We start from the raw sequence: 23,467 nt of genomic DNA, 5'->3' as shown, positions 1-23,467 counted from the left end.
TGGTGGAGGTGATGTGTAGGATGTCATGGTGGAGGTGATGTGTAGGATGTCATGGTGGAGATGGTGTGTGTAGGATGCAGGGAGGTCCATGAGACTCTTATTTCCAATAAACCACTAGAAAACCAGACGTGGAGCTATGGCTCAAGTGGTAGAGTGCTCACCTTGAGCTGAAGAGCTGAGGGACAACGCCCAGGCCCTGAGATCAAGCTCCACAACTGACAGCAGCAACAAGAAACCATACCTACTAATTGGAAAAGAGAAACGGGAAGCAGAGGCACGTGGTGCTCAAGGCTTCTGTGGCTGGTTTAAGCCTCCAGTGGCCACACCGCACGGCCATTCAGATAGAGAAGGGTGAAGGACACCCAGGGAGGGAAATGGGCACCTAGCTTGTGTGTGGTCTTCAGAGACAAGGGCTGGGGAGAGGGTGGAACCACAGGTCCGCCCAGAAGTCTGGCCTAGAGATGCGGCTGCCTCAGTTGGTGATGCTGTGTGGCCTCGGGGAAATGCGTCTAGGGTACATTGTACTTCCTTCATGTTTGCAATGGTCTCAGAATAAACCAGCAGAAGATTAAAAACAAACACAAACCACCCAAGCCCAGGAGTGGAGAACAAGCCGTCTGTGAGGGGTCTCCAGGGTGGGGGACCTGGGAGGGGCTGCAAGGGCAGGGCCCACTGGCGGGTCTCAGCAGCTTGCATGCACACATGTCTGTGAGGTGTGTGCACACTAGGGGTGCTTGGGCCTTTTGTGACGAGACCTAGAACTGTAACTAGCACTTGACCCCCTGCCACCATTACTGTAATGTTTAGCGCACAGGAAGCAGTCTGTAGGCCAGGGGACCTCAGAGAAAGGGAGGTAACTGCCCATCACCTGGGCAGCCCTGATGCTTGCCCAGACTTCCAGAGGGGATGTGGGGTCCTCTGTGGAAACGGAGGTGAGGGGAAGTCTAGAGCAGATGCTATGGAGAAGAGCAGCCCTTTTCCTGGGCAAATATAACAATGACAACATGAGCATTTGTGCACACGTCACAAATGTAGGCCTGGACAGCAGCAGAGGCCACTGGGAGAAGTGTGGGCAGTGGTGGATGTGGCCACCAGGGCACCAGGACTGAGCAGGGCTTGCATCGAACACGGGGAGGGGGGAGAGCTGCATGGAGCAGGAGGAGGAGGGGGAGAGCTGCATGGAGCAGGAGGAGGAGGGGGAGAGCTGCATGGAGCAGGAGGAGGAGGGGGAGAGCCGCATGGAACAGGAGGAGGAGGAGGGGAGAGCTGCATGGAGCAGGAGGAGGGGGAGAACTGCATGGAGCAGGAGGAGGGGGGAGAGCCGCATGGAGCAGGAGGAGGAGGGGGAGAGCCGCATGGAGCAGGAGGAGGAGGGGGAGAGCCGCATGGAGCAGGAGGAGGAGGAGGGGAGAGCTGCATGGAACAGGAGGAGGAGGAGGGGGAGAGCCGCATGGAGCAGGAGGAGGAGGGGGAGAGCCGCATGGAGCAGGAGGAGGGGAGAGCTGCATGGAGCAGGAGGAGGGGGGGAGAGCCGCATGGAGCAGGAGGAGGAGGGGGAGAGCCGCATGGAGCAGGAGGAGGAGGGGGAGAGCCGCATGGAGCAGGAGGAGGGGGAGAGCCGCATGGAGCAGGAGGAGGAGGGGGAGAGCTGCATGGAGCAGGAGGAGGAGGGGCAGAGCTGCATGGAGTGGGAGGAGGAGGAGGGGAGAGCTGCATGGAGCAGGAGGAGGAGGAGAGCTGCATGGAGCAGGAGGAGGCGGGGGAGAGCTGCATGGAGCAGGAGGAGGGGAGAGCTGCATGGAGCAGGAGGAGAAGGGGGAGAGCTGCATGGAGCGGGAGGAGGAGGAGGAGGAGAGCTGCATGGAGCAGGAGGAGGAGGGGAGAGCTGCATGGAGCGGGAGGAGGAGGGGGAGAGCTGCATGGAGCGGGAGGAGGAGGGAGGAGAGCTGCATGGAGCAGGAGGAGGAGGAGAGCTGCATGGAGCGGGAGGAGGAGGAGGAGGAGAGCTGCATGGAGCAGGAGGAGGAGGGGGAGAGCTGCATGGAGCAGGAGGAGGAGGGGAGAGCTGCATGGAGCGGGAGGAGGAGGAGGGGAGAGCTGCATGGAGCAGGAGGAGGAGGAGAGCTGCATGGAGCAGGAGGAGGAGGGGGAGAGCTGCATGGAGCAGGAGGAGGAGGGGGGAGAGCTGCATGGAGCAGGAGGAGGAGGGGGAGAGCTGCATGGAGCAGGAGGAGGAGGGGGAGAGCCGCATGGAGCAGGAGGAGGAGGAGGGGGGAGAGCTGCATGGAGCAGGAGGAGGAGGGGGGAGAGCTGCATGGAGCAGGAGGAGGAGGGGGAGAGCTGCATGGAGCGGGAGGAGGAGGAGGAGGAGAGCTGCATGGAGCAGGAGGAGGAGGAGGGGGAGAGCTGCATGGAGCAGGAGGAGGGGGGGAGAGCCGCATGGAGCAGGAGGAGGAGGGGGAGAGCTGCATGGAGCAGGAGGAGGAGGAGGGGGAGAGCTGCATGGAGCAGGAGGAGGAGGGGAAGAGCTGCATGGAGCAGGAGGAGTGGGCTCCCTAGTCCATAGGTGCTGCCCAGATAGCTCACCTCTTGCTCTGGCTTTGTACCCTAGCTTCTTTAGATCTTTCTGCCTCTCAAGTTTAGCTTTCAGCGGGATATTTATGCTGAATTTTCTTTGGTCAGCGTGTACAATGGGATTTTATTCTGATCTGTTCATACAGCCATACAGCATGAACGTTGATAAATTTACCCCATTACTTACTTGACAGGATAAAACATTATAATCTGGTGCACATATACAGTGTACAATAAGAAATCCTGGATGAGCATTTCCAACTTGTCGAACGTCAGCATTTGTCTATATGGAGACCTTCAAAGTCTTTTCCTTTGGTTATTTTGAAATGCAGTCCCTTTACTGTGCTACACATTGGAATTACCTCAAACTCTTGTTGTTTGCAAGTCCTCGGGCTTGAACTCAGGGCTGGCACTGTCCCTGATCTTCTTTTGCTTAAAGCTAGCACTACCACTTGAGGGACAGCACCACCTCCGGCTTTTTCTGCGTATGAGGTACTGAGGAATTGAACCCAAGGCTTCATGCATGCTAGGCAAGCACTCTACCGCTGAGCCACCTTCCCAGCCCTTGAACTCTGCTTTTGTATACATTATCTCTCTTCCCGCTACCCTTTCTGCCCTCTACTGACCTCCTATTCTATTCTCATCTTCTAAGTGAGCAACACTTTTAGCTTCCGCAAATAAATGCGAACATGTGCTAATTCACTTCACATTCTAGTTCCATCTTTGTTGCTGCAAATGACACAACTTCAACCTTCTTACAGCTGAATGGTTTTCCACTATGTTTATACATGCATTTTCTTCTCCATTTACCCATCAATAAACACTTGGGTAGATTGCATGTTGGGAACATGGAAGGAGGTGTCTCTGATATGATGATTTTTCTTTGTTAGTATGCCCAGGAGTAATTCACAGGATCGTGTAATAGTTCTAATTTTAGGGTTTTTTTCCCATGCCATACTGGGGTTTGAACTCAGGTCTGGGCACCGTCCCTGAGCTTTCTTGCTAAAGGTGAGTGCTCTACTACTTATGCCATAGCCACTTGGGCTTTTTGCTTGTTAATTGGACCCTTCCTGCCTGGGCTGACTTTGAACCACACTGCTCAGGTCTCAGACTTTTGAGTAGCCAGTGTCTGGCTTAATTTTAGTTTTTCAAAGAGCTTTCATATTATTTTCATAGTGATTATTATAGAACATTGGTTGCATTCTACTAGCCACTCTAACTAAGGTGAGTTCATATCTCTTTGTATTTTGTTTTCTTTCTTTTTCTTCTTGTTAGTACTGAGGCATGAACTCAGGGACTTGTGCTCTTGCTTAGATTTTTTTTGCCCAAGAATAGCACCTTACCTCTTGAGCTACATCTCCATTTTTGGCTTTTCTCCTGAAAAGAGCCTGGGATCTCTTGGTCACCCCAAGATGATAGAGGATGTGTTTGCCCTGTTATCAGATGCCACCTGGCCCTGTTTAGTCTGTCTCTCCTCCTTCGATTCTCTTTCCTACAGCCTTCTCTGTCTCTAATAGGGCCTACTTCTGCGTATTGAGGATCTGAAATATGCTTTTCCTAATCTTGTAAACATGTAGGAAGTTTGCTGCAATTCTGTACCACCTCTGCTGCAGCTGGCTTGGTCCTGTCTAGGAAAAGGATGGCTGACGGCCGCCTGGGAGCCGCTCCACTCCAGGGGAGCCAGGGCTGAGGCCGCCACCTTCCTCATACCCTGGCCCACACGTGGCAGGGATGGCCCAGTACCTGTCTGTCCCAGGAACACTGGGCAGAGCTGAGGCACAGGGCTCAGAAAGGGTGGGTCCCACCGCACGGGTGACCCCAGGACCATCCCCCGCAGGACTGCACACCCTGCTGGTGTGAAGCAGGGCTCAGGCGTGGTGTGTGGGAGGGGGAAGCCGGCCAGCAGAGCCTTCACCTCCCCTGCTCTCATCCTCACGCTGACTCTTCATGCCTGCTGTTGCAAACAAGCCTCTCTGTGGCTGCAGGAAGCCAGTGACAAGTTGGGGTGTGGAGGTGGCCCTGGGAATTTCAAGGTGGCTGTGTTTGTGGATGGGGCGGGGGTGTTGGCAGACCCTACAGAGGCCTGCAGGACACTGCAGACACAGCCGGGCAGGAGTGGGCTTGGGCCAGCTGGAGACTGGAGAGCAAAGGGATCCCGCCCACTTCTAACGAGCGGGTTCCAGCCAGGGGGAGGGGGACTTAGAGCTCCTGCCACTGGGGCCCCAGCTCTGGGTGAGGAGGGCCATGAGGTTTCCAGACCTCGGCCTGCATGGTGGAGAGCAGAGGCCTGGTCCAGGGGGCTGCAGGGCTGGCCTTGGGCACCTGTCCTCTAGCTGCACTAACTAGCACAGAGGGCACCTTGTTCCAGGCCCCTTCAGGCTGTGCCGGGGGAGAGGCGGGCTGGGAACATGTGCTGTTGGCTACCCCATCCTGTCATGTGCCTGCCAGCCAGCCAGCCTGGGTCTCTTTGCACGCAATATGACCTCACATGAGCTGTGGTGTCTGCAAGAGGAAGTGGGCAGCCGGAGCACGCGATGGTGCCGCAGGAGGGTGGACAGTGCAGGGAGGTGCGTGACAGCAAGCTCTCCTCCCCCACCCCTGCCTGGGTCCTGGGAGCTCCACACCCCCAGCTCCCTCCCTTCCACACAGCCAGTTAGGGCTGGGAGGAGGGAGCTGGCCAGAGGTGCAGGGAGAGGGCTCTGCTGGCCCTGTCTGCATCTGTGCACCTCTGCCCTGGGCTCCTGAGGTAGGATCCCGCCCACCAGTGGCCGGCCCTTCAGCTCCTGGAGGCCCTGTGGAGGAGGAGCCCTCCACACGGAGTGCTGGGCGCCAGGATGCTGGGTGCCCAGAACTCCCTCTGCCCTGGCCACATGGCCCCCGAGGGACTCAGGCCAGCCCAGATCCTGACCATCCTCCTCCCAGTCCCAGAGCTCAGGCCAGCCCAGACCCTGACCATCCTCCTCCCAGTCCAGAGCTCAGGCCAGCCCAGACCCTGACCATCCTTCTCCCAGTCCCCAGGGCTCAGGCCAACCCAGACCCTGACCATCCTCCTCCCAGTCCCAGAGCTCAGGCCAACCCAGACCCTGACCATCCTCCTCCCAGTCCCCAGGGCTCAGGCCAACCCAGACCCTGACCATCCTCCTCCCAGTCCAGAGCTCAGGCCAGCCCAGACCCTGACCATCCTCCTCCCAGTCCAGAGCTCAGGCCAGCCCAGACGCTGACCATCCTCCTCCCAGTCCAGAGCTCAGGCCAACCCAGACCCTGACCATCCTCCTCCCAGTCCCAGAGCTCAGGCCAGCCCAGACCCTGACCATCCTCCTCCCAGTCCCCAGAGCTCAGGCCAGCCCAGACCCTGACCATCCTCCTCCCAGTCCCCAGAGCTCCCAGACAGGACTGGGGAGCAGAAGCTCTAGCTCTCAACTGCATCCTCTCAGCTACAGCCCAGGTGATTCCCTTAGTAGTCTGTGCCCATGAAGAGACAGACTGGCTTCTTCCTCCCAGGAGCAGAGGGCTGGGGCTGCCTGCCCCCAGGAGAGGTTAAAATGAAAACTGAACACCGACCCCTGCAGCGTCCTCAGGAGACTGACCAGGCCCAGTGTGTGGCAAAGACTGTGGATGAGGGTGTGGGGCAGGGCAGGGAGCCTGCTCTGCCCCTTTGTGCCTTGAATGCTCACGTTTCCCCAGGAAGGACCTATTTTCTGGCAAAGGAAATGGGTCTCTTCCACACTTGGTGCCATGAGCAGAACTCCAGTTCCATTAGCTGTGGGAGTCCAGGGTGGTGGCAGGATGGCTTCTAAGAGAGAGGGCAGAGATGTGGGCCACAGGCCACAGCACAGCCCTGAGGCCATTTTCTGGACTTGCTGTGGAGAGCAGCCTCCCGTATTCAGTCATTGGTCCCTACTCAAGACGTCGGAGGGGCTGAGTCTACAGCCCAGGTGGCCTCCTGGGCCGGGGAGCCCAGCACAGAGGCCAGCTTTGGGTGAGAGTTGTCGCTGCCCACTCTGGAGGGCAGGGCCCGCACATGGCCAGATGCTGAGAACCCAGGGAAGGGTCTGCAGAGGGGCAGACAGGCCCTGGGACATTGCCACACGGTGCAGCTCAGACTGCCGTGGGGACTCGGCTCAGCCTGGGTGGACTGCAGAGGGTTATCTCTTCCCAGCAGGCCCAGTTCAGCAACTTTGTCCTCTCTCAATGAGGTGGGCTAGGAACAGGGGCTGTGGCCCTTGGTGAAGGCTTGTTGTCTGTGCCCAGCCTTCCTGGGTAGGGAGTGGCGGGCTTTGGGGTTGTTGTTGGGGGCAGGCAGTCTGATAAAGTCCGGGCCGTGGGCCTGCCACCTGGGGGTGGAAAGTCTACCACTTGTTCCTTTGGGCAAAAGTGGGAGATTCACATATCCCGTGTAATAACACTAGTTTACATTCTACCTCACAGTCAGAACAAGAATCAAGGATTTCATCTCCTTGAGTAAACAGGGCCCACTGAAATCACTGGTCACTTTTGCAAGACAGAAATAAGGGGCCTGCTTCCCCGGCGTGGTCTCCCTCCCAGGTAAAGACGAGAGTAGTCACCTTCCGAGGACGTGGACAGCTTTTGCTAGGACCCTCCGCTAGGACACGCTTACCTGACTGTCTCAGGAGCCTGGGGTAAGAGTTCTCCACAAACCCCACGTACCAACGCTGCAGATGTGGAGTTAGGTCCAGGCAGAGCCCTGAGGTCAGCACCCAGCTGGATGGATAAGATTTACAGCTGTCAAGTGAGGCCCAGGAAATGGAAATAGGTTTTTAATATTGCTGTTTTTGCTTTCTTCTCTTTTTGTCTTATTTGTTTGTTTATTTGTCTTTGGAAAGATGGGGTTGGGTACAGACATGGAGGGACAAAGGATGAACCAATGCAGCAGTGGTACTCAGACACAATGTGGAAAATAAACTATGCAACTTGTGGATGGGGATGGGAGGGGAAAAAACTGGGGGAGAATGAGGGAAGAGGTGACATTGTTGAGAAAGAACTGTACTTTTTACCTGACTTGTGTAACTGTAAGCCTTCTGTATATCACCTTATGATAACAATTACATTTTCTTTGTTGGTCACGGGGCCTGAACTCTGGGCCTGGGCGCTGTCCCTCAGCTCTTCAGATCAAGGCTGGTGCTCTACCACTTGAGCCACCACACTACTTTTGGCTTTTTTTCTGCTTATGTGGTGCTGAGGAATTGAACCCAGGGCCTCATGCATGTGCAAGTGCTCTACCCCTGAGCCAGCCCTAAAAAAAATTTTTAAAGACTGTTTAACTCCCAGGGCTGTAAGTGCTACCCCAAGTTGGGGGTAGGCTGAGGGAAGCACCGGGAAGCTGCTCAAAGGGTCGCTCCTGGGTCAGGGGGACGCTCCTGGGGCAGGGGGATGGACGCTCCTGGGGCAGGGGGATGGACGCTCCTGGGTCAGGGGGATGGACGCTCCTGGGTCAGGGGACGCTCCTGGGTCAGGGGGATGGACGCTCCTGGGTCAGGGGGACGCTCCTGGGTCAGGGGGATGGACGCTCCTGGGTCAGGGGGATGGACGCTCCTGGGTCAGGGGGATGCTCCTGGATCAGGGGGATGGACGCTCCTGGGTCAGGGGGATGGACGCTCCTGGGTCAGGGGGACGCTCCTGGGTCAGGGGGATGGACGCTCCTGGGTCAGGGGGATGGACGCTCCTGGGTCAGGGGGATGGACGCTCCTGGGTCAGGGGGATGCTCCTGGGTCAGGGGGATGGACGCTCCTGGGTCAGGGGGACGCTCCTGGGTCAGGGAGACAGGTGCACACTCTGTGCCCACAGCAGGGGGGGTGCTGTGAGGCAGTTTTGGCCCAGCCTGGGAGGGGCTGACAGGTGGGCTGATTATCCAGCCGGGATCCAGTGCCATACTGGGATGCACTGGGGCTTAGGGCCCAGGGAAAAGCCATGGTCGCGGGCAGAGCTGTCAAGCTGAGTGGACTGGGGTTCTACAAGAATTTCCTGGGAAGGGAGTTGGGCAAGATGGTGCTCAGGTGGGAGCCGCTTCCAGCCAGCGTGGCTCATTCCTCCCGGCCCCCTGGCCCCCACTCACAGGGCTGACCTGCCGTACGTGGAGACCGGGTAGAACCTGCATGTTACCGGAGGCGGCGGGTGGGGGGGCGTGCAGCTCGGCCGCCATCCAACAAGAACCCTGGGGTGAGCCTGGGGAAGCCAGAAAGCACGGCAGGGACTCATCTGTCTGCTCTTCCCTGCAGCCTTGCGGGAGACGCGTGTGTGGCCAGCGGACACCCTCCCCTCTGGAGAAGGCCCTATCAGAGCGTGTCCTGTGCAGGAGGGGCGGCTGCTGTTAGAGGTGAGCATCTACCTGGTGGTGACCTCGCACCTGGCGGTGACCCCGCGTCTGGTGGTGACCCCACGCCTGGTGGTGACCCCGTGCCCGGCGGTGACCCCGTGCCCGGCGGTGACCCCACGCCTGGCGGTGACCCCGCGCCTGGCGATGTGACCCCGCGCCTGGTGGTGACCCCGCGCCTGGTGGTGACCCTGTGCCCGGCGGTGACCCCGCGCCTGGTGGTGACCCTGTGCCCGGCGGTGACCCCGCGCCTGGCGGTGACCCTGTGCCCGGCGGTGACCCCACGCCTGGCGATGTGACCCCACGCCTGACGATGTGACCCCGCGCCTGGTGGTGACCCCGCGCCTGGTGGTGACCCTGTGCCCGGCGGTGACCCCGCGCCTGGCGGTGACCCCACGCCTGGCGATGTGACCCCGCGCCTGGCGATGTGACCCCACGTCTGGCGGTGACCCCGCGCCTGGCGGTGACCCCGTGTCCTGCGGTGACCCCGCGCCCGGCAGTGACCCCCGCACTGCACTCGCGTGCGGTTCTCCTCTGGGAAGCCCTTCAGTTAACATAAAGCCAAAGGCTCCTGTGTGTGCTCAGGAGCAGTCAGGCCCACGTGGTCCCGGGTCAGCAGATAGTTGTCAAACTCCCGGAGGTGAGGCCCACAGTTTGGGACAGAGAGATGCCCATAGCTGCGGGACCGACATGCAAGTCTGAGTGTCTTTCTTTATTCTGCATTTTCTGGTTTTGTTCATCAATGAGAGAATCTAATAAAATAATAAGCCATCCATTTTCCAACGTCAGTGTGGAGCTTCTCCACGTGAGTTTGGCTGGATTGGCTTCTGAGACAGACTGGACAGTTTTGGAAGTGCACACTGGACTGGGCTGGAGGATCACTGGGATTTTGTTTATTTATTTATTTTCTAGTCCTGAGGCTTGAACTCTGGGCCTGGGCACTCTCCCTGAGCTCTTTTGGCTCAAGGTCAGTACTCTATCACTTGAGCAATTGTACCACTTTTTCTGGGATAAGTGTCTCACAGACCTTTCCTACCCCGGCTGGCTTTGAACTGTGATCCTCAGATCTCAGCCTCCTGTAGCTGGGAGTATAGGTGTGATTCACCAGTGCCCAGCTTGGACACTGAGATTTTAGAGTGCTGGCCTTTCCCTGAGCCACTCACTCTGGGCCTGTGACACTTCAGGGGTGATCAGGACGGAGCAGCCTGTGGAGCTCGAGGTCTGGCACGGGACCTGGAGGTCAGTGGAGCTGTCCTGGGGTTTGATGGGGCACCCGTGGAGCCTGCTGGACTGTCTTTCCCACTCCCACTCCTAACGCGGCTGACCATGACAAAGCCAGGGTGAGCGGGATTTTCCTTTCCTGACTGTGGCTGTGGGAAAGGACTGGCCTCCAAGAACCAAACCTGTTCTGGAATTACCCTGAAGAGAGAGCAGAGGACCTCTGCAGCCACAGAGGTCCTGTGAGCCTCCCCTCCCACCTTCGCTCCAGCAGGGTCAGCTGGGGCCGGCCTGCCTTCCGTCTGGGGAGCTGCCCGGGTGTGGGTGCTGGTTTCTCGGGATGTTCAGCTTTAGGAGAAGCTGTGCGCTGTATTCCAAGGGGCCAGGCAATGGTGCACCCGGAACGAGCAAGTCCTACAGCTCACATTCTGTCCTCAGCGTCTCGCAAATCCAGCTGGCATTTCCTCTACAGAAGACAGATCGCTCTTCTTACAGATGGCTTATTTGCTGGGTTTACTCAGCTGTTCACCTACAAGCAGACCATCTGCGTCTCTGCTGCTGAGTTCAGAGAATTCTTTATGAATCCTAGACACGTGTCCTTTGTCAGTTCATAAATCCTGTGGAACGATTTGTAAAATGTGCTCTTTTCCTTGTCCAGGCATGGCAGACTGCAGGGGAGGTGATTAATGCTGACAAAGATCAGTCTGTCAGTGTTTAATTCTGATGAAGATCGATTTATCAATGTTTATTCTGACAAAGATCAATTTGTCAGTATTTAATTCTGATGAAAGTCAGTTTATCATTTTGTAGGCAAAGACTTTATAACTCACATCTAGGAACTCCTAATTACTTCCATTTATGTTGGGTTTATGCCTAAGTATTTTATAGTGTCTATGTGGTGTTCTTTTTTTTTTCTTTTTGTTGGTTGTGGGGCTTGAACTCTGGGCCTGGGCGCTGTCCCTCAGCTCTTCAGCTCAAAGCTAGCGCTCTACCACTTGAGCCACAGCGCCACTTCCAGTTTTCTGGTGGTTTATTGGGGATAAGAATTGCACAGAGTTTTCTGTCTGGACAGGCTTTGAACCGTGATCCTCAGATCTCAGCCTCCTGAGTAGCTAGGATGACAGGCGTGAGCCACCCAGCTTCTATGATGCTTTTATTTCACTATATAATTCTCATATCTATAACTAGAGATAGGTGTTTTGTTGTCGTTATTTTTTGTGTTTTGTTTTATGGTACTGTGGTACTCAGGGTCCCACACAAAACAAACACAGGAAGCAAAAAAATGGACACCCAGCCGGGCACTGGTAGCTCAGGCCTGCCTGTCATCCCAGCTACTCAGGAGGCTGAGATCTGAGGATCATGGTTCAAAGCCAGCCCAAGCAGGAAAGTCCAGGAGGCTCTTATCTCCAATGAACCACCAGAAAACCGGAAGTGGTGCTGTGGCCGAGGAGGTAGAGCGCTCTCCTTGAGCTGAAGAGCGCAGGGACAGCACTCAGGCCCAGAGTTCAAGCCTCACAGCCAACAAACAAAAAAAGGAAACTCAGCCTCCTGACCAGCTGGGATTACAGGTGTGGGCCACCGCCCCAGGCTGCAATTGAATTTATTGTTATTTGAATCATTCTCTCTACTTCTCCTTTGTGGTGGAGGTCTTTCACAGAAGCTGGACCCCACCCCTCTCCCCTGCAGTCTCTCCCGAGGGTCTCCCCCCTCTCCCCTGCAGTCTCTCCCAAGGGTCTCCCCCCTCTCCCCTGCAGTCTCTCCCCAGGGTCTCCCCACCCCTCTCCCCTGCAGTCTCTCCTCAGGACCTCCCCCCTCTCCCCTGCAGTCTCTCCTCAGGACCTCCCCCTCTCCCCTGCAGTCTCTCCCCAGGGTCTCCCCCCTCTCCCCTGCAGTCTCTCCCCAGGGTCTCCCCCCTCTCCCCTGCAGTCTCTCCTCAGGACCTCCCCCCTCTCCCCTGCAGTCTCTCCCCAGGGTCTCCCCCCTCTCCCCTGCAGTCTCTCCCCAGGGTCTCCCCCCTCTCCCCTGCAGTCTCTCCTCAGGGTCTCCCCCCTCTCCCCTGCAGTCTCTCCTCAGGATCTCCCCCCTCTCCCCTGCAGTCTCTCCTCAGGACCTCCCCCCTCTCCCCTGCAGTCTCTCCCCAGGACCTCCCCCTCTCCCCTGCAGTCTCTCCCCAGGGTCTCCCCCCCTCTCCCCTGCAGTCTCTCCCCAGGACCTCCCCCCTCTCCCCTGCAGTCTCTCCTCAGGACCTCCCCCCCTCTCCCCTGCAGTCTCTCCCCAGGGTCTCCCCCCTCTCCCCTGCAGTCTCTCCCCAGGGTCTCCCCCCTCTCCCCTGCAGTCTCTCCTCAGGGTCTCCCCCCTCTCCCCTGCAGTCTCTCCTCAGGACCTCCCCCCCTCTCCCCTGCAGTCTCTCCTCAGGGTCTCCCCCCTCTCCCCTGCAGTCTCTCCCCAGGATCTCCCCCCTCTCCCCTGCAGTCTCTCCCCAGGGTCTCCCCCCTCTCCCCTGCAGTCTCTCCCCAGGGTCTCCCCCCTCTCCCCTGCAGTCTCTCCTCAGGGTCTCCCCCCTCTCCCCTGCAGTCTCTCCCCAGGACCTCCCCCCTCTCCCCTGCAGTCTCTCCTCAGGACCTCCCCCCCTCTCCCCTGCAGTCTCTCCTCAGGATCTCCCCCCCTCTCCCCTGCAGTGTCTCCCCAGGGTCTCCCCCCTCTCCCCTGCAGTCTCTCCTCAGGACCTCCCCCCTCTCCCCTGCAGTCTCTCTCCAGGGTCTCCCCCCTCTCCCCTGCAGTCTCTCCCCAGGACCTCCCCCCTCTCCCCTGCAGTCTCTCCTCAGGGTCTCCCCCCTCTCCCCTGCAGTCTCTCCTCAGGACCTCCCCCCTCTCCCCTGCAGTCTCTCCCCAGGGTCTCCCCCCTCTCCCCTGCAGTCTCTCCTCAGGACCTCCCCCCTCTCCCCTGCAGTCTCTCCTCAGGACCTCCCCCCTCTCCCCTGCAGTCTCTCCTCAGGGTCTCCCCCCTCTCCCCTGCAGTCTCTCCCCAGGGTCTCCCCCCTCTCCCCTGCAGTCTCTCCTCAGGACCTCCCCCCCTCTCCCCTGCAGTCTCTCCTCAGGGTCTCCCCCCTCTCCCCTGCAGTCTCTCCCCAGGGTCTCCCCCCTCTCCCCTGCAGTCTCTCCTCAGGACCTCCCCCCCTCTCCCCTGCAGTCTCTCCTCAGGATCTCCCCCCTCTCCCCTGCAGTCTCTCCTCAGGACCTCCCCCCCTCTCCCCTGCAGTCTCTCCTCAGGACCTCCCCCCTCTCCCCTGCAGTTTCTCCTCAGGACCTCCCCCTCTCCCCTGCAGTCTCTCCTCAGGACCTCCCCCTCCTCCCCTGCAGTCTCTCCTGGCTGCCTCTGAGTGCTGGTGTTGTCTCCACTGGAAAGTGGGTGTGTGTCCTGTTCCCTTCATCCCTGCCGCGCAATGGTAGCACAGAGCCTGGAGGAAAGTGCTTATCTGAGGGCCGCCCCCTGGCTGCAGTGCCGGTCTGTGCAGCAGCTCTGGGAGCCTAGCGTAGATGAGAAGGGGAGAAGCCGAGAGAGGCTGGTGGTGCGTTCCTGGATTCTTTCACAAACGCCTGCCGTCCGCACTGCTCCTATTGGCAGAGGAGACTGTGCCCCGCACACGCAGGGCGGCAGTGGAAGTTCAGGCTCCAACATCCTTCAAGGATCACCTGCCATCCAGCCCTGGCTCCTGAGACAGGGCCAGACCCAGCCTTGCTCAGGACTCCACACACGGCCCCGAGCTGCAGGCGCTCTGCCCACACAGGCAGGGCCTGGTTGTCGGAAGGGCTGCCGACGGGCCGGAGGCACCCTCTGGGCCCAGTCTTGGGGGCTCTGGTTTCAAATCTCACAGCCTCTGGGGACTGGGTAGTGGGGACTTGTGTCAGCCGGGAGCCACGTCACCAAGGCCAGAATGAAGCTGTGGGGAGGTGCCGTGACTAGTGGGGTCAAGGCACTGATCCTAACGAGGAGGCAGTGGGCGCAGCTGCTTTCCTCGCTGTCTTTCACAGAGTACAAAATGGGGCCTGATCCCAGGGGCTAGAGACAGGCTACGTGGCCTAAGGGCTGGCTGCTGGGACTAGGGGTGTTTGCAGACATCCTGGGACTCTGGCTGGCTCTCTCTAGAGGATTCTCCAGCAGAGCCAGGATGTAGGCAAGTGGTGTAGGGCCGCAAGGGTGTGCCAGAGGGGGCCCGTGCCTGGATGCCAGGTAGGCCCTGACAGAAGGTGGAGCAGCCGAGTTGAGTGTGAGCTATGTCAGAAATACAAGGCACCATGTCTCTCCATACTGCCAGAATTTATGGAATAACAAGTTCGTAAACTCTATCAATCTCACTGGTCCTCATTTGCCAAGAACAACTGAGTTCATTTGATACGAGGGACATTGGCTTTTTAACATTTGTTCCAATTGTTGTGGCTAATATTAGCTCTCAGATCACACATCACACAAGGCCTATTTGCAGAATGGCTGAGAAGGGGTTAAAGAGGCTTGTCACATATGATAGCTTGTTCTCTGCAGCAGGATGTGTACAACAGGGTCTCGGCACCGTCCACTCACTGTTGCCATAAAGAATGCCATGGAACAGGGCTCATAAAGAATAAAGATGGCTTTAGCTCACCATTCTGCAGTCTGCAGTGTCGCAGATGGACGGCCACCTGCGGCAAAGCTCTTCCTGCTGGGGGGACTCCACCAAGGCCTGAGGTGACACAGGGGTCAGACACTGGGACATCCTCGGATGACACAGGGGTCAGACACTGGGACATCCTCGGATGACACAGGGGTCAGACACTGGGACATCCTCGGATGACACAGGGGTCAGACACTGGGACATCCTCGGATGACACAGGGGTCAGGGTTTTCAGGTGTGGAGGAAGTGACACAGGAGGTCAGGGCTGTCAGGTGTGGAGGTGACGCAGGAGGTCAGGGCTGTCAGGTGTGGAGGAGGTGACACAGGAGGTCAGGGCTGTCAGGTGTGGAGGTGACACAGGAGGTCAGGGCTGTCAGGTGTGGAGGAGGTGACACAGGAGGTCAGGGCTGTCAGGTGTGGAGGAGGTGACACAGGAGGTCAGGGCTCTCAGGTGTGGAGGTGACAGAGGAGGTCAGGGCTGTCAGGTGTGGAGGAGGTGACACAGGAGGTCAGGGCTGTCAGGTGTGGAGGAGGTGACACAGGAGGTCAGGGCTCTCAGGTGTGGAGGAGGTGACACAGGAGGTCAGGGCTCTCAGGTGTGGAGGTGACACAGGAGGTCAGGGCTGTCAGGTGTGGAGGTGACACAGGAGGTCAGGGCTCTCAGGTGTGGAGGAGGTGACACAGGAGGTCAGGGCTGTCAGGTGTGGAGGTGACACAGGAGGTCAGGGCTGTCCGGTGTGGAGGAGGTGACACAGGAGGTCAGGGCTGTCAGGTATGGAGGAGGTGACACGGGAGATCAGGGCTCTCTGGTGTGCAGGGGCTGTGTAGCTCGTCACGTGGGGATTCCAGTCCCTGAGATGTGGCAGAGGCTGGAATAGAGGATCCCAGAGACGAGGAACTTTCTGGCCTAGGCATGAGCAAGTGGAGTGTGCTTTCCGTAGGCCTGGGCCCTTGGGCTCCGAGAGAGGCACAGGGCCCGTAGGGCACCTCAGTGCCACTGGATAAGAAAGCACATCCTGCCAGGCACTGGTGGCTCACACCTGTAATCCCAGCTACTCAGGAGGCTGAGATCTGAGGATCGCGGTTCAAAGCCAGCCCGGGCAGGGGAGAACGTGAGACTCCTATCTCCAATAAACCACTAGAAAACTGGAAGTGGTGCTGTAGCTCAAGTGGTAGAGCGCTCGCCTTGAACTGAAGAGCTGAGGGACAGCGCCCAGGCCCAGAGTTCAAGCCCCACAACCGACAAAAAAAAGAAAGCACATCCTACCCCTCCCTCTGTCTTTGACTTTGGGTAGAAGGGATGATGCCCCACAGCCGGAAGGCGGCAGCCTTCCGAGGCCGGGGCCTATGCTTGCCCTGGCGTTCTGAGAACTTTTGATGAACAGGAGCTGGAAATGCTTGCTCCATCTTCTGGCTCAGGGTTTCCTGCTTTCTCCTGAGTCTTGTGGACCAGAGAAACCCCATTCCGGTGTCATTGCCTGTGTGTCTTACAGCTGGCCCCACACCCCGTCCGCACACACTCTGGAATACACATCCTTCCCCTTCAAGGTCTTCACAGCAGAGGTTGTGTCCAAGAGTGATGGTCTGGCTTAACCGTGGCCTCCAGGTGGACACAGCTAGGAGGCCCACCCTGGGGACACACCCAATGGGAGCCACTACACCACACCATTAACGGGGTGCAGTCTGCCACCCCTGGCCCCAGGGCACCGCTCTTGGTCCCTCTGGAGGGGTCAGGTGTCTGGGGTTGAATGAGCCCCTCTGGCTTTGGATCACTAGGCCTCACCACCACCAGCCTGACTGCCCACCACCAGCTTCTGAGTTTCTGCTGTTAGCCTCAGATCATCAGCTTCTGACCAGTGAGCTTGGCCCACTGGGCCCCAGTGGTGTCACCATCAGAACCCACCAGTACCACCCCTGCCCCTGGGCTACGGGCTCAGGCCAGTGTGTTCAGGTGGCCAGGCCCCATGATGCCAGTAGAGTCTCTACTGAGTACTGATGCTGAGGTAGCTGTGTTACCAACGTTGAAGCAGCAGCACACTCTGTGAGGGAGGAGGGCTTTGGAGGTGGAGTCTTCACCGTGTCAGGTCTGCTCAGGAGGCTTTGGAGGCGGAGTCTTCACCGTGTCAGGTCTGAATCAGGACACTGTCAGGGCCCCAACTCAGCATTAGCACCTGAGCCAGATTACAGCTCAAACTTCTCAAGTGGAAGAACAAGCAGGTAGACATGGGCATTTTACCGGCCGGAGCTGAGCAGGTGACCCGGTCATCTCCCGGCCAGAGCTGAGCAGGTGCCAAGCCCTCCACGCCCACTCTCTGTGGCCAGTGTCTACACTTCTTTAGGAGCCATTTCCAAGTGCTGTTGCTGCCCTGTAGACACTCAGGCTGAACGTGCTCTCTGGGATGTGTATACAGCCAGCCACGCTCTCCCCGGCAGGCTGCTGCTTGCACGCACACAGGACCCAGGCGGTGGCTCCTCGAGTGATCTGGCTCCAGGAGGTCCAGCCAGCTGCCCCTGCGCCTGCCCAGGCCGCGGCTCGCGTGACTACATGGCCGGCTGCTGAGCGGTTGCTGTGACAACTGCTCCCCGGGGAGCAACTTGCGCCAACTGGTCTGTCGCTGGGCCAAGGAGGAGGCGTGAGAGCGGCTGGAGAGAATTGTGCCCCCCCCCCGCCTTTTTTTCCCTCTTCTGAGACCTTGACAAAAATAATCTTTGAAGTGGTTGCTAGCTACTTTTCTGCCATGGGACTGGAGGGAATCAGGGCATTCAGAGCTGTGCCAGGGCAAGCCCAGCCCCTCCAAGTGCTGGCCTCATGCCTCTTGGATGGGCAGGGAGAGAGGGCAGCAGACCACTGACCACTGCCATGGCCACCAGGCCTGGCCTGCACAGACCTCTGACTTCAGCTTGTATAGACTGCTAGCCTTCACTCAGGCCAGCCACTGGCCCTGACACCTGTGCTGACCACAGACCCTCACCTGAATTGCCAATGGCCATCACCTATTGTGACCACTGCCTTTCCCCTATACTGACCACAGACCCTCACCACTGACCCTCCTGCATGCTAACTACTGATCCTCATGTCTGCAGACTACTGACACACACGTGTGCTGACCACTGACTAACACATGTTCTAACTATTGATCCCCAAGTATGCTGATCACTGACCCTCATGCTGACCTCTCCCCCTTGCTTTCCCTGACCAGCCCCTCATGACAGGTGGCAGTATTTAAACATAGATGTGATTTCCCCCCTTTTGAAAAGGAGCAGCCATAATCTCAGGGCCAAATTCTTTTCCACTTGGAAAAGTGATCTCATTTTCCATGTCTCATGCTGGGGGTGGGGAGAAAAAGAAAAGTTTCAGGATTAAAAAGAGAGAGGGGGAGAGAAAACCAACCAGCATTCATGATGCGTACTTGAAAGATGGCTCCACATCTGTAAAAGAACTTGGCATGATGGTTTGGACCAAAAAAGTCAATCTGATATTAAATCCATATGATTCCACAAACAGCATTTTATGGTCTTAAAAAAATCTGCCTTGTTTTTGCTTGTGACTGATCTCATAAAATCTTTTTTAAGAAGCCACTTTATACACTCATGTCTTGAACATTTCTTTGAACTATTAATAGTAGGGCATCTTCAGTATGTGGCAACCGTCGGGCTGGGGCAGCCCATGCAGGCCGGGCGGCTTGGCTCTGAGAGGGAGGTGAGGGTTTGGGGTTCCAGGGGGGAGGACCCCCACCCTGGCTCAGCCAGGTGCACGCCTGTAGCTCCCCTGAAGAGGGAAGGCCCCTGTGGACCACCCTGCCCCCGTGGAATGCACCGGACTCTGCAGACTCTCCCATGTGTCCTGGTTCTGTGACCAGGTTCTTGCGTGACCGGCTGTGGGACATGCCGCGAGACTCTGCTGGCAGAGTGAGGTCTTGTGTTCTGACTCTCCCGCCTCATGCCGGTCTCTGCCTGGGTACCAGGTCCCAGGGGCAGAGGCTCAGGGCTCAGGAGTGGCATGGACAGCAGCCAGGGGCAGATCGTGGAGGTGCTTTGGTGGTTTGGAACCCTCTCATTCTGGGACAGAGCCACTAGCTCCTGACTGTGGCGAATGGTGGGCCCATCGCTGGTCCCCATGGGTGCTGGACACACAGGCTTTCCTGACCGTGCACTTGTTAATCACTGTGTTCTCCTATCACAAACTAGCCCAGGACTCATCACCTGGTAATGCTGAGCACAGGGTTGAAAATGCCGGCTGCTGCCACCCGTGTGGATCTTCTTCACTGGATCAAATGCTGGCAAGACAAGCACTCCAGGATTTCCCACGGGGAAGTCCTGGAAGTCGGTGTAGGGAGAGCAGCCGTTAGTGCAGGTTGACAGTGCTGGATGCCGGCTTCTTTTCATAAAAGTTTTGAGGGCCAAGCCTCACAGCAAGATTCTGAATCTTGAGAAGAGCTAAGTACCTTCCTTCACAGCTCTTGCTTCCGGAAGCTTCCCCTGCTTGCTCTCACCCCCACACAGCATTCCTTAACCCCGAGGGATACCACATTTACTATTTATTAATTGGTAAGCAAATAAAAAGGCAAAATAGATGCTTGTCAGTGGCTCACACCTGGAATCTTATCTACTGAGGAGACTGAGATCTGAAGCTCACAGTTCAAAGCCAGCCTAAGCAGAGTAAGAGTCTATGAAACTCTTTTAACCACTGAAAGCTGGAAGTGGAGCTATGGCTCAAGCTTTAGTGTGCTAGCCTTGTGCACAAAGGCTCAGAGACAGTGCTCAGCCCTGAGTTCAAGCTCAGCACTGGGTGAGGGGACACAAAATAGCCCAATAGGGCATTATCAAACTAAAAACCTTCTTCACAGCGTGATCAGTCAGAAGTGAAGAGACAGTCTGCAGAGTAGAAGGAAACATTTGCAAACCATGCATCTGAGGAGGAGTCAACATCTAAAATACACAAGAGACTCAGTAGCAAGAAAACAAATGCCTGGTTAAAAATGAGCAAGGACCTGGAGAGATGGTGTCGGAAAATATGAAGTGGCCATGAGGTATATAAAGACATGCTCAAATCACTGTTCATTGGAGAAGTGTACACCCAGACCACAGCATCTCACCCCAGTAAGAATGCTGCCATCACAAAGAAGAGTGGAGACTTGTGTGAACTGATACAGCCGTTGTGGAAACCCGTATGGAGGTTCTTCCAAAGACTAAGAAGACAGAACTCAACATGATCCACCAACCTCACTACTGTAATTCCACCACTCAAAGGACGTGAAGTCCGTACTCTGCACTCATAGAACCTGCAGCCAGACACGATCCTGCCCAAGTGTTCCTTACCTGATGAAGGTGTTTAAGATGTACTTACATACAAGGGACTACAATCGTGACAGGAAGTCCTGCCATTGTAACATCATAGTTGGGACTATAGTAAACAAGCAAGACCAAAATAAAATCACTGCAGGATCTCATTTACATGTGGAATCTAAAAAGTGGGACTTGCCGAAGTGGAAAGTAAGATGCTGGCTGCCGGGAGTGAGGGATGGAGGGAACAAAAGGAAGGAAAGTCTCACGCATGCTGCAGTATGGAGAACCCCTGAAGGCATTATGCCAGTTACAGGGGGGAGGCCGTGCGGACCATTAGCAGGTTCAGGAGGAGTCAGACTAACAGAGGCAGAGGTTGAATGGAAGTGTGGTGGGGAAGGGCATCAGCAGCCTTGGTGTTAAATGGGGAAGTGAAGGGTTCTAAAGACCTTGGTGATGGCTGCTGGCCTGTGTACTCAAAAGGAGGAAGATTATGTCTTTGATATTTTGTCACAACTTCTAAAACTTTTTTTTTTTTTTTTGTCGGCCGTGGGGCTTGAACTCTGGGCCTGGGCACTGTCCCTCAGCTCTTTGGCTCAAGGAAAGCGCTCTATCACTTGAGCCACAGTGCCACTTCCGGTTTTCTGGTGGTTCATTGGAGATCAGAGTCTCACGGGCTTTCCTGCCCGGGCTGGCTTTGAACTGGGATCTTCAGATCTCAGCCCCCTGAATAGCTAGGATGATAGGCGTGAGCCTCCAGCGCCCAGTTTAATTAAAAAGTAATTTAAAAGTAAGCTGTCATTGGAAGACGCTCTGTCTTGGTACAATGTGTGGGAGAAACATGAGTCCCCAGGGGTCTGACTGCAGCCTGGTCACAAGTATCACCAAGGAGCGCTAGAGAAGCCCTCCAAGAACAAACCCCCCGGACGGAGGAGGTGGGAGGAGAAAGCCTTTCACCTCCACAGTGTTGGCCGCGGCCGCAGGAAATTACCTTCCAAGCTCACTGTGGAGCAGGCGTCACGGCGGTGGATGCCGGGGGACAGGCTCCCCACACTCCTGGGCCGCTGCTCCTAGTCTAGCATTGCTTTGGCACTGTCAGGAAGAGAGCCGTTTCCTCTGTGGGTCAGCACAAGTGACTAGTTTGGCCTTTTGTTCAATGATATCAGCACACAATCGTGAAAGTCCCACGGTCCCCCCTTCCTTCCCAGAACTGGGACTTGTTGGGGACAGAGCCTCGTGAGGTAGGAACCTGGGTGCAGACTTGCACACGGCCCCTGAGATGTTCCAAGTAGACGCTGGACTCTCATTCCTTGCTCACCAGTGGGACTGTGCAGGAGTTAATATGCCAGGCACAAACCTGGTTGGTTGCTCTAGGACTTTCTGGTGGACGAAAGGTTAAACAGGACACATTTCACCTTTACAAACCTGGACTAAGTGGCAGACTATGTGAGGAGGAGGAGGGGGAGGACGGAGAGGAGCAGGAAGGGAGGAGGAGGGGGAGGAGGAGGCGGTAGCTGCGGCTGGGTGAAGAGCCAGCTGTAGTGTTCGACAAGCTGTACAGGGTCCCCCCTCTTTTGGTTCTAGGGCTGCCGCTAGAGCTGCACGACTCCATAAAATCTAGATTCCCATGTGCGTCCTCCTCACCCTGGAGCTTTCTTCTCCAAGACATCTGGGGAGGTTACCTTAAGAGCAGATAGGAAGTGGGTGCAGGTCTTTCCAAGGTCCTGCAGAGGAAGGTCATTCGAGAACTGTTGTGGAATTTCTGGTTTGTATCTGAATCAGCCGTGCCTCCTACCCTCCTGAACCATCTGGGTCCCAAACACTTTATTTTCCACAGTGATAATATTATTTCAGTTTTTATTTATATTTTGTGCCTGTTCTGGGGCTTAAACTCAGGGCCTGAGTGCTGTCCTTGAGATTTTTTGTGCTCAAGGTTAGCACTCTATCACTCGAGCCCTGCCTGGCTTTGAACTGTGATCCTCAGATCTCAGCTTCCTGAGTAGCTAGGATGACAAGTGTGAGCCGCCGGTGCCCGGCTTAAGAAGCTGTATTTCAGAATACTTTATTCAAGTTGTAAATTGGTTTGTATAGAAGTCTTTTTCCTACTTCCCCTCTGTGACCCTCAGGGAACCGCTTTCTGACATTTGTCACTGTAGATGTTCTTGTACTTTATATTCTTTCTGTCTAGTTGCCTTTACTTAACACATTTTGGATATTTAGTCACATTTTCATTTGATCAATAGTTTTGTTCTAATTTACATATTTTCATTGTGTAATTGTCCAATTGGTGGGTATTTTCTAAATTTGGATTATTATGAACACAGCTGTTGGGAGTGCTTTGCTTATATACTTTTGTGCACATACCTGTCTTACCTGGGTAAATACTAAGTGTGAGATTTTATTAACATAACATTTGTGCATGTTTGTGGAAGTGTGATAATGATACACATGCACATACGCAATGGGTCACAATCAAGAAGAATAATCACCATTTTCATCTCTGAAACAATGGTCACTTCTCTGTTTACTTTTTCAGGGAACTGAGGACAGATTCATATTGGTGGAGTGGTTCGTTCCCACATTCACACTCCTGGGCGATCTGGCCTTTGATTTAACCTGTGTTGGCATGTGTGAAATACTATTTTCCTGTGGTTTTAGTTTACATTTGCTGGTGATTATCAGTGGTCACCTAGGATACATTTTCATGTGTGTACTAGGCACAACTCTTACTCTGTAAAATCAGTTTCAAAAATTTATTCAAATGTTTCTGTCAATTAAAAAAACTAGGTTTGGGAACACGTACATGTACGTATATGTGCATGTGCGCTACTTTAAACTCAGAACCCGGGCACGACCTGAGCTTTTTTTGTTCGAGGCAAGAGCTCTACCATTGGAGTCACAGCCCCACTTCTGGCTTTTTGGTGGATACTTGGAGATAAGAGTCTCATGGATTATCCTACTCCAGCTGACTTCAAACCAGGATCCTCAGAACTCAGCCTACTGAATAGCTAGTGTAACTGGTATGAGCCACCAGCTCCTGGCAAAAACACACATTTTATAATTATTAGAGCTTGAACTCTGGGCCTGGGCGCTGTCCCTCAGCTCTTCAGCTCAAGGCGAGCGCTCTACCACTTGTGCCACAGCACCACTTCCAGTTTTCTGGTGGTTTATTGGAGTTTATTGGAGATAAGATTCTCACAGACTCTCCTGCCCAGGCTGGCTTTGAACTGCGATCCTCAGATCTCAGCCTCCTGAGTAGCCAGGATGACAGGCGGGAGCCACCGGCACCTGGCACAATTTTTAACCTTGAAGTCATGACCCCCTTCCTCTGTGACTTGCTGGTATGGGCCTGTTATGAAGTAGGAATAAATTAGAGGTGGGTGCTTGATGTGGCCGCAGGCAGGCTGCTCCA

At 56.0% G+C, this 23,467-nt stretch overlaps 1 protein-coding gene across 1 annotated transcript in view; it reads left to right on the top strand.

The window, feature by feature from the left end:
* Ahrr (aryl-hydrocarbon receptor repressor) overlaps positions 1-23,467 on the top strand; it is an 89,525-nt gene that overhangs the window by 43,357 nt on the left and 22,701 nt on the right. The window contains exon 5 of the mRNA XM_042695258.1: positions 8,811-8,908. Coding sequence (XP_042551192.1) covers positions 8,811-8,908 — 98 coding nt within the window. The remainder of the gene's footprint in view (positions 1-8,810; positions 8,909-23,467) is intronic.

This window comes from Dipodomys spectabilis, unplaced genomic scaffold (genome assembly GCF_019054845.1).
Source record: "Dipodomys spectabilis isolate Male_0828 unplaced genomic scaffold, ASM1905484v1 ptg000179l, whole genome shotgun sequence".
Taxonomy (NCBI): Eukaryota; Metazoa; Chordata; class Mammalia; order Rodentia; family Heteromyidae; genus Dipodomys; species Dipodomys spectabilis.
Note: the sequence above shows the minus strand (reverse complement) of the source record. Positions and strands in the feature narration are given on the sequence as shown.